The following is a 12,306-nucleotide window of genomic DNA, read 5'->3' as shown; positions in this document are numbered from 1 at the left end:
TTAAGTTGGAGTTTGGTGACTGAGGGAATTTAAGTGTTAATTTCTATCCAAACGCTCGTCTTTCTTTAATTTAATAATTAACTAAAAGTTGCTGTTTGGGTTGGAAGAAGATGAGTTTTAGGCCAGCTTTAAAACAGGGTTTACACAGGCTCTGCTTGCAGCTATAACTAGTTAATTAGATAACTGGCTTAAACAGGGTTTCAGAGGCTAGATTCAGAGAGTATAAAAACAGGTCATCTTACAGTGCTGACTTTGTCTGCCCAGGAGTGCTGCTTTGGGAGTGCTTAAATCAGAGTTTGGTGAATGAGAGAGTTCGGTGAGGAGGGAACGAGGTGATCCTTTAAGTACCGTGAGTACGGTCAGGTAAGTATTTACTACTTTTATCGCTTATAGTTTTAAAGGTCTTATCTTGTGATTCATCGTTTGTAAGGGCTATATTCTGTAACAATGAGGAGCAGGGAAGAAGGGCCCTCGAGTAATTGATATTATTTGATATGAAGTATCTTCCAAAAGGTTTAATTTAATTTAAAGGGGTAAGTCATGGCAGGAGAGCTCAAAGCCGTGGTGTGCCCCTCCTGCTCTATGTGGGAAGCCGGGAACATTTCCAGTGCCCGGGGCCAGCATGTGTGCGGGAAGTGTCTCCAGCTGCAGCTCCTGGAAGCCCGGGTTTTGGAGCTGGAGCGGCGGCTGGGGACACTGTGGAGCATACGCGAGGTGGAGAGTATTGTAGAAAGCGCATATAAAGAGGTGGTCACACTGCAGGCTAAGAGTCCACAGGCAGGAAGGGAATGGGTGATTTGTGTCCCAGACTGCTGAGGGAGGCAAGGGAGGAGATCGCAGGGGCTCTGACCCAAATTTTTAATTCCTCTCAGGCCACGGGGGAGGTGCCAGAGGACTGGAGAACAGCTAATGTGTTAAGAAGGGTTGTAGAGATAAGCCAGGGAACTACAGACCAGTGAGTCTCACGTCAGTGGTAGGGAAACTGTTGGAGAAAATTCTGAAGGAGAGAATCTATCTCCACTTGGTGAGGCAAGGTTTGCTCAGGGATAGTCAGCATGGCTTTGTCAGAGGGAAGTCATGTAAAAACAAATTTGACTGAATTTTTTGAGGAGGTGACCAGGTGTATAGATGAGGGTAGTGTAGTTGACGTAATTTTTATGGATTTCAGCAAAGCCTTTGGCAAGGTCCCACATGGGAGCTAGGCTTGTTCTCTTGGAGAAGAGATGGTTGAGAGGAGGTTCAAAATCATGAGGACATGACAGGCTGAATGGCCTCCTTCTGTTCTGTAGCCATTCTATTAGTGCAATGGTTTCACTTGGGACATACCTGATGTGAGAGAACTTGTGTCTGTTTCCTTGGCGGTCAATCAGACTGAGGAGGATCTCTATGACCAGGAGGCGAAGTTCAGCATCCTCCATTAATGAGGCAGATAGAAGGGGTTCCAGGAAGGAGGTGGGCAAGGTTGCTAACAGATTATTGCTCTGGAATCCAATCGTCACCTTCAGGTAACAGCAAAGAAATAGAAAAATTATACACTGAAACAGAACAGTCAGAGGAAGAATCAGTGACATAAAACACTTGAAAATAGCTCAGATGCAACATTTTCACCTCCTTCCACTGAAACACAGAGCTCAGCTTTTTAAATTCTTAATCACAGGTTAAACCCAAATTTGTGTTTATTTGAGTGAGCAATGCTCACCATAGCAGATCGGAATACTTTTCCACTTCTGTCCATCAAACACTCCCAGGACAGGTACAGCACGGGGTTAGATACAGAGTAAAGCTCCCTCTACACTGTCCCCATCAAACATCCCAGGACAGGTACAGCACGGGGTTAGATACAGAGTAAAGCTCCCTCTACACCGTCCCCATCAAACACTCCCAGGACAGGTACAGCACAGGGTTAGATACAGAGTAAAGCTCCATCTACACTGTCCCCATCAAACACTCCCAGGACAGGTACAGCACGGGGTTAGATATAAAGTAAAGCTCCATCTACACTGTCCCTATCAAACACTCCCAGGACAGGTACAGCACGGGGTTAGATACTGAGTAAAGCTCCCTCTACACCGTCCTCATCAAACACTCCCCAAGCAGGTACAACACGTGCTTAGATACAGGGTAAAGCTCCATCTACACTGTCCCCATCAAACATTCCCAGGACAGGTACAGCACAGGGTTAGATACAGAGCAAAGCTCCCTCTACACCGTCCCCATCAAACACTCCCAGGACAGGTACAGCACGGGGTTAGATACTGAGTAAAGCTCCCTCTACACCGTCCCATCAGCACTCCCAGGACAGGTACAGCACAGGGTTAGATACAGAGTAAAGCTCCCTCTACACCGTCCTCATTAAACACTCCCCAAGCAGGTACAACACGGGCTTAGATACAGAGTAAAGCTCCATCTACACTGTCCCCATCAAACATTCCCAGGACAGGTACAGCACGGGGTTAGATACAGAGTAAAGCTCCCTCTACACCGTCCCCATCAAACACTCCCAGGACAGGTACAGCACGGGGTTAGATACTGAGTAAAGTTCCCTCTACACCGTCCCATCAACACTCCCAGGACAGGTACAGCACAGGGTTAGATACAGAGTAAAGCTCCCTCTACACCGTCCTCATCAAACACTCCCCAAGCAGGTACAACACAGGGTTAGATACAGAGTAAAGCTCCGTCTACACTGTCCCCATCAAACATTCCCAGGACAGGTACAGTACGGGGTTAGATACAGAGTAAAGCTTCCTCTACACTGTCCCCATCAAACACTCCCAGGACAGGTACAGCTCGGGGTTAGATACAGAGTAAAGCTCCCTCTACACTGTCCCCATCAAACACTCCCAGGACAAGTACAGCACGGGGTTAGATACTGAGTAAAACTCCCTCTACACTGTCCCCATCATACACTCCCAGGGCAGGTAAAACATAGCATATAACAGGGAACTGCATTATCAGAGTTGTAAGTACTGAGTGAATTTTGCTTTCTATTCTCAGGCAGCAAGGCTGGTTGTGCCCAATTAGCACTTTGGTGATTTAGGTATGCATGAGTGAGCCACATTTTGACTTTACCAATGGGTCTGCACTGAAGAACTGAGGGAATATTTTCCACAATCATACCTGTAGGAGGGACTTTAGCAGCATCAACTGAATCATACGATTTCCATTATCCCTGGAACAGGAAGCAGAACATGAAATGAATACTCCGTTACAGACCTGTTTTACTGCATTGAACATAAAATACAGTAGCAATCAGTCAAACGACAAAGGACATTGGTACAGAGGTAGGTTGCCGAATCAGCCTGTGCCCTCTCCGCTGCTCAGCACTTGCACATGATCATGATGTTTCAGCTGATACGAAAACAAGAAATGCTGGAAAAACTTAGCGGGTCTGACAGCATCTGTGGAGAAAGAGACAGAGATAATGTTTCGAGTCCCTATGAGGTACTTCCCTTTAGATCTGTAGAAGAGTCATATGGACTCAAAATGTTATCTCTGTCTCTCTCTCCACAGATGCTGTCAGACCTGCTGAGTTTTTCCAGCATTTCTTGTTTTCGTTTCAGATTTCCAGCATCTGCAGTATTTTGCCTTTATTTTAATGTTTCTGCTGATGTCTGTGCTGTGCAGCAACACAGTAGCATTTCTTCCCATTGTACTTGAGGGCTGTGCATGGAGCAAATCTGGCAATTTCTGAAGGAGGATGAACATGTTATCTTGTAGTAACACAGCTTATGGGTGAAAAATGGCTGACTAGTAACTGGTAGCTCTGTTAACCACAACCTCCACACCTACTGAGAAAAGAGGCAGCTTACCTGCAGTGCACGCCTCACACACTGGTTTTTGGAGAACTTCCCTTCCTATCTCAGAATAATTGTGACTGCAGGAAGTCTGGTGGATACAGTGGTGTCGTAGATGTGGTATTGGACTAGCAGACCATAGGCGCTGAGTACTAATCCCACCCTGAATTCAATAAAAATCCAACCAGTTCAGTGTTATCCTTCAGATCTGTTGATAGCATCTAGTCCAATTCAACTTTAGGTCAATGGCGACCTCCAAGATGTTGATGCTGGTGGACTCAGCCTAGTTCAGCCTGAGGCAGTGACCAGGAAAGATGGCAGTCATGCAGAGGCAAAAGATCATGGTTCTTAACTTACCAAAGTTTATCTGAAGAAAATTGTTTCTCATCCAAGACTGAATGCCAGAAAAGTATCCAACAACATAGTGGCAGTAGGTTTTCCTATACAGTGGTTGGGTCCACAGCTGGAATAGGGACCCTAGGAAGACGGTGGCATAAAGTAGCTGGACGGTGTGATGGACAGACAGTAGATTTGTTATTGAAGAAGAATGGGATCGAAGGGCAGCAAGGTCTTCCTTAGCTGAAGTTACTCTATATTCTTGCGAACTTTGTGTTGATGTGTATGTATGCCACTGAAACTGTTCCACAGATACTGTCAGTGCTTCAGGTTTTATTTTATTCATTCAAGGGATGTGGGCTCCACTGGTTAGGCCTGCATTTATTGCCTTTAAGATGTCCGAGCTCTCTCCCCACCCTGACAAAAGCAGCTACAAAATGTACTGCACTTCTGCATTAGGCTGTCCATTTTATTGGCACTAATCTCTGGAGGGAAACATTCAATTGACACCAAAAGCCAAGTCTGGATGAACTTTCTTGTCCAGCACAAACCAAATCCATGTATTTGCAATAAGTTGAGGTTTTTTTCAATGCTTCAATGGAAAGTCACAAGGGCAAAAGCTTTTCGAAAGCTGTTAGGTCTTAATGCATCTGCTTTAGAGTGTTTACTCCACCCACTATGTGATATCTCAGCTGAAAGCAAGTATGAGATATGAAATAAGAGATTGTCATTTGGTAGTACAGAACTTGACAGTCCTAAATTGGTTATTTGTGTATTGAGTACAGTCTGTACCCTGCCCGTTGTGAACAGCGGCTGGGACATGCTGTTTGATATGATCCACCAGTCTTTGGGACATACGGCCACCAGCATCACACTGACACTGAAATCCATATACCACATCACCCATTTGTGTGATAGGCAGAATGTCTTTTTGGCTTGACAGCAGCTTCCTGTTAGTGGTGAACACCACTCGTGTTGCTACTGCATAGTAGCAGCGTGAAACAGCTAACTTCACCTGTTGCTCAAATTCAAACAGCATGTCCCTTTTGCTGTTTGCAATGGGCAGGGTACAGACCCTACCCAACCAGCCTGTGCTGGAAAAACTCAAAACACAGTGTCCAACATTAGATGTGATTCCACAATTGGACAATATTCGCTAAATAATCCTCAGTGTGCTAAGAATTACGCTGACAACCAATTTAAGATTGTTAGTCACGCTCGCAATGTGTTGCATTTGCATGTACTAGAAACTACATATATTAATACACGGGGCCCTGTTCTTTGCAGACAGAAAGAACACGTACACACATTGTGCCTGTTTTAGCTAAACAAAATAAGTGACAGCCATTTGCTGGTTCATTCCCCAGGGCAATGCCTTGACCAATTAGAGTCAAACTGCCTAGTTTAAATTACAAACAATGCTTGGCAGTTAACTGTTAGTCACCATTAACTGGGGCATTCTCCATGGTAATGTTCTACCAATCAGAGTCCACTTGCCAACCAATTAGCACTCTCTTCTCATACAGTACAAAGTTGTTTCCCCTGACATTGGTATTCCTGTGAATTGTCCTGATGAATGCAAGATGAAAAGCTTTGACAAAATGTCTTGTGTCAGTAATAAATAAGGGATTATTGCCTGATGCTATCAGAGCTTCAGCACACTCTGTTCACTAATTTGCCTCAGTGTCCTGTTTCTTCCCTCCAAATTTCCCCCAGTTATTTTGTTTTCGATTCTATTTCTGGTGCTGTTTACTAAGCATGATACTCTCACTTGGCAATGGATATTTAAAAAAATTACAAGAACTGATTAAATCTAACCATAACCTCAGGCACAGATACTAAGTACTTTATACCCAGTTTAACAACAATGTGCATTGATATGGTGACTTTAATTGAATAAAATGCTTCACAGAGGCTTTATAGCACAAAATATGACACCAAGCACATAAAGAGACAGTTGGGCATATGATGAAAAGTTGGTTCAAAGAGGTTGGTTTTAAGGACTGTCTTAAAGAAGGAAAGTGAGTAGAGAGGTTTAGGTAGGGAATTCCAGAGCTTAAGGTCCAGGCAACTGAAGATTTGAAAACTATGATGGAAAATGGGGCTAATTCTAACTCCTTCCCCATTACTAAGAGTGTGAAGGACGGATGTGCCCTCAAACCATCGCTTTTAGGTCTTCGCATGCCGTTTTCCTTCTTGTGGCTTTCAATAACTTCAATATAGAATTCAAGATGGGATCCAGGACTGATTCAACTCTTTAAGCTTACACTACAGGAGACCAAGGTTCTGCAAGAACAAAATAAAAGCGAAATACTGAAGATGCTGGAAATCTGAAATAAAAAAACAGAAAATGCTGGAAAAATTCAGCAAGTATGGCAGCATCTGTGGAGCGAGAGACAGAGTTAACGTTTTGAGTCCATATGACCCTTCTTCAGAGCTCTGATGCTGTCAGACATGCTGAGTTTTTCCAGCATTTTTTGTTTTTATTTCTGGAAGAACAAGTTGCTGATTGTGGTCATAAGAACATATGAACACATAAATTAGGAGCAGGAGTAGGCCATTTGGCCCCTCGAGTCTGCTCTGCCATTTAATAAGATCATGGCTGATCTGACTGTGGCCTCAACTCCACATTCTGCCTACCCCCAATAACCTCATGGTCATTGCCATGCTGGTATACAAACAACCATGAACCATCTTGTAACAATGTGCCTGCAATCGGTCTTAAGGAGACACGGGACACTTCCAAACAGCCCCGACCTCCAAACTCCACCAACCATCGCTATTGATGATCACAAGCTTCTGGCTGAGGGCAGATTCACCGACCAGGGTAGCATCCTGAGCAGAGAAGTTCATATCCATGGAGAGATCCTGAAGAACCATCAAAGCCTCTGTTTGACAAACTGAGTGAGTGCCCCAGATGAGTAGTGGATCAAGCTCAGAGTACACAGGGCTGCTGTGATGACCACCCATACTTTATTCCTGTGAAAGTTGGACAATAGCTTTCCACCAGTGAATAGCTTTCACCCAAGTTAGAAGATGAATATTTAGGAGAATGAGCAGGGGAGTTTGATTCAACTGCACTGTTCAAGTGGAGAATTACTAAATAAGGCAAATGGCCTGTGTTTTCTGCTGGAGTGGGTGAAGTGGCCTGTCTCTTTGCTAAGGAGAAAATGGAACTTTATGTTAGAGTTGCACCTCAAACATCCTCTTGTTCCTCTTTCAGATATTGATTAATAGACAGTGTATTTCCAACATTTATACTTTTGAATTGCTAATTCTTAATTGTCGTCTCTTGTTGTTATCACTCCACTGACCAAAGATTTTGGAATCTGCACATGCGCAGAGAACATCAAACTCCAGAAGTTGCTGTCAATGATTCTATGCTTTTCCAGAGGGTGCATTGGAAAATTCAGCTCCTTTATGTTCTAATGGTTTAGATTGTGAGCACAATACAGTGAAGGTTTTGTAAATGCAATAAAGCCTATGCTCAGGCTTAAGATATTTGGCTCCCTCTGCTGGACATAGGCAGCTTTACTGATGCTTCAGAAGCTGAGAAAAAGACTTGCATTTATATAGCACCTTTCATGACCTCAATCGCTCAAACGATTTTACAGCCAATGAAGTATTTTTGTAGTCACTATCATAATGTAGGAATACGGCAACTAATTTGCACATAGCAAGATCTCACAAACAGCAATGTGATAAAGGTCAGATAAATCTGTCTTAATGGTGCTGGGTTGAGGGGCAAACATTGGCTAGGCCACTGGGATAGCTTGCCTGCTCTTCTTTGAAATATTGCTGAGGGATCTACCTCTGACATGGAGCAATAATCTGACAGTGCAGCACTCCCTCTGTACTGACCCTCCGACAGTGCAGCAATCCCTCAGTACTGACCCTCCGACAGTGCAGCGCTCCCTCAGTACTGACCCTCTGACAGTGCAGCGCTCCCTCGGTACTGACCCTTTGACAGTGCAGCGCTCCTTCAGTACTGACCCTCTGACAGTGCAGCGCTCCCTCAGTACTGACCCTCTGACAGCGCAGCACTCCCCCAGTACTGACCCTCTGACAGTGCAGCACTCCCCCAGTACTGACCCTCTGACAGTGCAGCACTCCCCCAGTACTGACCCTCCAACAGTGCAGCACTGTCTCAGTACTGACCGTCCAACAGTGCTGTACTCCCCTAGTACTGACCTTCTGACAGTGCAGCACTCCCTCAGTCCTGACCCTCTGACAGTGCAGCACTCCCTCAGTACTGACCCTCTGACAGTGCAGCACTCCCTCAGTCCTGACCCTCTGACAGTGCAGCACTCCCTCAGTACTGGCCCTCTGATAGTGCAGCACTCCCTCAGTCCTGACCCTCTGACAGTGCAGCACTCCCTCAGTACTGGCCCTCTGATAGTGCAGCACTCCCTCAGTCCTGACCCTCTGACAGTGCAGCACTCCCTCAGTACTGGCCCTCTGATAGTGCAGCACTCCCTCAGTCCTGACACTCCGACAGTGCTGCACTCCCTCAGCACTGATCCCAGAGTTTCAGTTTAGGATTTTGTGTTCCAGTCTCTCAGGTGGGGCTTGCACCCACAACCTTCTGATTCAAATGAAGTCTCTGATAGACGCTGAAGCCTACATGTTAATATAATTTGCCTAGCAGTCAGTCGATGGAGCGTAAAATTGGGTGCAATGTGAAATGGGTGTCCGGCCCAAATCCTCCCCGATCCCATTAGGCAGCTTTGGTGCATCATTCTGTCACCACATGGCACATCAAAAGAGCATTTTCATGGATTGAAAATAGGTTTTCCAAATGCAGGGAATAAGCTGTGGGTCCATCAGCTATTGGAAAGTGAGTGTGCAGGGTCTCAGTAACCCACGGCACAGCATTTCAGAGTGCATATTCACTCCCTCTTCTTATTAATGCTCAGATATCCCAAACTGTGACTAGTAACAGTACTTTAGCACTTATCCAGCACTGAGGAGGCGGTGAACAGCTTTTCCAAACATCCAGGCCCAAAGAAAAACTTGGCGTGACACTAAGTGAGGGTTAATGCACACATTGGGCTATTGTGCTGGTTGAATGGCTGTGTGTCACCCATGCTGCAGTTTAGACTGGCCTTTGCGGGTGAAGCAGAGACCTGGCATTACATGGCACTCCACCATATTTCTCAGAAATATCTCACACAATGAATCCCTCTGAGGAACAGTAGCTGTTATGTAAGGAAAGAATCTTTGTCCTATTGAAACTGCTGTCACTGCCACACTTCCTATCGGTGCTGCCTTCCTCCTTTTAGAGAAATGCTGTGCAGAAATAGTTCAGCCCAGAACAGAGTTGATGTATTTAAATGGAATCGAACAGCAAGCTAATGAGGGTGAAAACCACCACAATAACTTTAAAAACACAGCACCAATCCGCATTGAAAGCCTTGCATTCTCCCTGAGTCCACTCAAACCTTCCACATCGTAGTCACCCCTACAGAAGTATTGTGAACTGTGAGGAGGATAGTGTTAAACTTCAAAAGGATAGAGACAGGCTGCTGAGGTGAACAAGTGATAGGTGAAATTTAAAGCAAAGTGTGAAGTGATTCATTTTGGCAAGAAGAACGTAGAGAGACAATATAAACTAAAGGGTATAATTCTAAAGGGACAGGGGGTAAATATACACAAATCATTGAAGATGGCAGGGCATGTAGGAAAAGTGGTTAACAAATACAGGATTCTGGATTTTATAAAGCGGGAAATAGAGTGCAAAAGCAAGGAGGTTATGTTAAACTTGTATGAAACACTGGTTCAGCCTCAGCTGGGGTATTGCATCCAGCTCTGGACACCACATTTTAGGAAGGATGTGAAGACATGAGAGTGAGTTCAGAAAAGATTCACGAGAATGATTCCAGGGATGAGGAACTTCAGTTCCATGGATAGATTGGAGAAGTTGGGACTGTATTCCTTGGAGAAAAGAAGGTTGAGAAGAGATTTGGTAGAGGTATTCAAAATCATGAGGGGGTCCCAACAGAGTAGATCGAGAGAAACTGTACCCATTGGTGGAAGGATCGAGAACCAGAAGGCACAGATTTAAGGTTTTTTTTATTCTTTCATGGGATGTGGGTGTCAGTGTCAAGGCCAGCGTTTATTGCCCATCCCTAACTGCCCTTGAACTTAGTGGCTTGTTTGGCCAATTCTTCACGCTTTGTTAGGAGAGGAGAATGTCACCAGAAAGCCACACATCATGCCTTTGTAATTGCTCACCCTGGTTTTCCGACATCCAAAGCCTGATGAACTGTCGGCAGCGGAACTTTTCCCATGATAAATAACATGACCTCTGACCTTTGGTAAGCAGGTAAAGTGTTGGCAAACGCACCTGAAGGAAAAGGATAAATGGAAGTAACAGGAAAGGTGAACATGGGGTAATGTACCATCAGCCAAAACTACAATGTGCCATAGGAACTTAGGGACTGCAGGAGTAGGCCGTTCAGCCCGTTGAACCTGCTCTGCTATTCAGTTAGATCATGACTGATCATCTAACTCCACACCACATTCCCACACAATCCCCATATCCCTTGATGTCGTTAGTCTTCAGAAATCTATCGGTTTCTGTCTTGAACATGCCCAATGACTGAGCTTCCACAGCCCTCTGGGGTAGATTCACCACCCTCTGAGTGAAGAAATTCCTCCTCATCTCAGTCTTAAATGGCCTGCCTTTGTTCTGAGACCCTGTCCCCTGGTTCTAGACCTCCCCACCTCAGGCAGGGGAAACACCCTATCCACATCCACCCTGTCGAGCCCTGTAAGAATTCTGTAAGTTTCAATCAGATCACCTCTCATTCTTTGAAACTCTAGAGAATACAGACCCAGTTTCCTCAATCTCTCCTCATTAAAAATCCCCCCATCCCAGGGCACAGTCCAGTGAATCTCCACTGCACTTCCTCAATAGCAAGTATATCCCTCCTTAGATAAGGAAACCAAAACTGTACACAATACTCCAGGTGTGGTCTCACCAAGGCTCTAAACAAGCAAGACATTTTAACTCCTGCACTCAGATCCCCTTGCAATGAAGGCCTTCCTAATTGCTTGCTGCACCTGCATGTTAGCTTTTAGTGACTCATGAACAAGGACACCCAGATCCCTTTGGACACCAACACTTCCAATCTCTCACCATTGAAGAAATACCCTGTCTTTCTGTTTTTACCACCGAAGTGGATAACTTCACACTTATTCACACTATATTCCCCTTTTTTATATTTATTTTTGGGACATGTGCATCGCTGGCTGGGCCAGCATTTATTGCCCATTCCTAATTGCCCTTGAGAAGGTGGTGGTGAGCTGTCTTCTTGAACCGCTGCAGTCCATGTGGTGTAGGGACACCCACATCGGTGTTAGGGAGGAATTTCCAGGATTGTGACTCAGCGACAGTGAAGGAACGGTGATATATTTCCAAGTCAGGATGGTGAGTGACTTGGAGGGGAACTTCCAGGCAGTAGTGTTCCCATCTATCTGCTGCCCTTGTCCTTCCAGATGATAGCAGCTGTGGGTTTGGGAGGTGCTGTCTAAGTAGGCTTGGTGAGTCCCTGCAGTGCATCTTGTAGATGGTACACACTGATGCCACTGTGCGTTGGTGGTGGAGGGAGTGAATGTTTGTGGGAGGGGTGGCAATCAAGTGGGCTGCTTTCTCTTGGATGGTGTCAAGCTTCTTGAGTGTTGTTGGAGCTGCACTCATCCAGGCAAGTGGGGAATATTCCATCACACTCCTGACTTGTGCCTTGTAGATGGTGGACAGTCTTTGGGGAGTCAGGAGGTGAGTTGCTCGACACACTATTCCCCGCCTCTGACCTGCTCTTGTAGCCACAGTATTTATATGGCTAGTCCAGTTCAGTTTCTGGTCAATGGTAACCCCCAGGATGTTGATAGTGGGGGATTCAGTGATGGTAATGCCATTGAGTGTCAAGGGAAAATAGTTGATTGTTTCTTGTTGGAGATGATCATTGCCTGGCACTTGTATGGCGGGAATGTTACTTGCCACTTATCAACCCAAGCCTGAATATTGCTCCAGTGTCTGAGGAGTTATAAATGGTACTGAATATTGTGCAATCAACAGCAAACCATCCCACTTTGATGGAGGGAAGGTCATTGATGAAGCAGCTGAAGATGGATGGGCCTAGGACTAGTAGTGGGTCAGAATACTGCCAAT

The 12,306-nt window shown here is 45.3% G+C and overlaps 1 protein-coding gene across 1 annotated transcript in view; it reads right to left on the bottom strand.

The window, feature by feature from the left end:
• Nucleotides 1–12,306, bottom strand: part of LOC144689990 (protein EFR3 homolog B-like) — a 177,027-nt gene that overhangs the window by 88,998 nt on the left and 75,723 nt on the right. The window contains exons 11-13 of the mRNA XM_078557529.1: nt 10,368–10,479; nt 3,121–3,172; nt 1,327–1,499 (exon numbers count right to left, since the gene is read on the bottom strand). Of these exons, the coding sequence (XP_078413655.1) occupies nt 1,327–1,499; nt 3,121–3,172; nt 10,368–10,479 (337 nt within the window). The remainder of the gene's footprint in view (nt 1–1,326; nt 1,500–3,120; nt 3,173–10,367; nt 10,480–12,306) is intronic.

This window comes from Cetorhinus maximus, chromosome 14, assembly GCF_964194155.1.
Source record: "Cetorhinus maximus chromosome 14, sCetMax3.hap1.1, whole genome shotgun sequence".
NCBI lineage: Eukaryota > Metazoa > Chordata > Chondrichthyes > Lamniformes > Cetorhinidae > Cetorhinus > Cetorhinus maximus.
The sequence above is the reverse complement of the archived record's forward strand: the minus strand, read 5'-3'. Positions and strand labels throughout refer to the sequence as shown.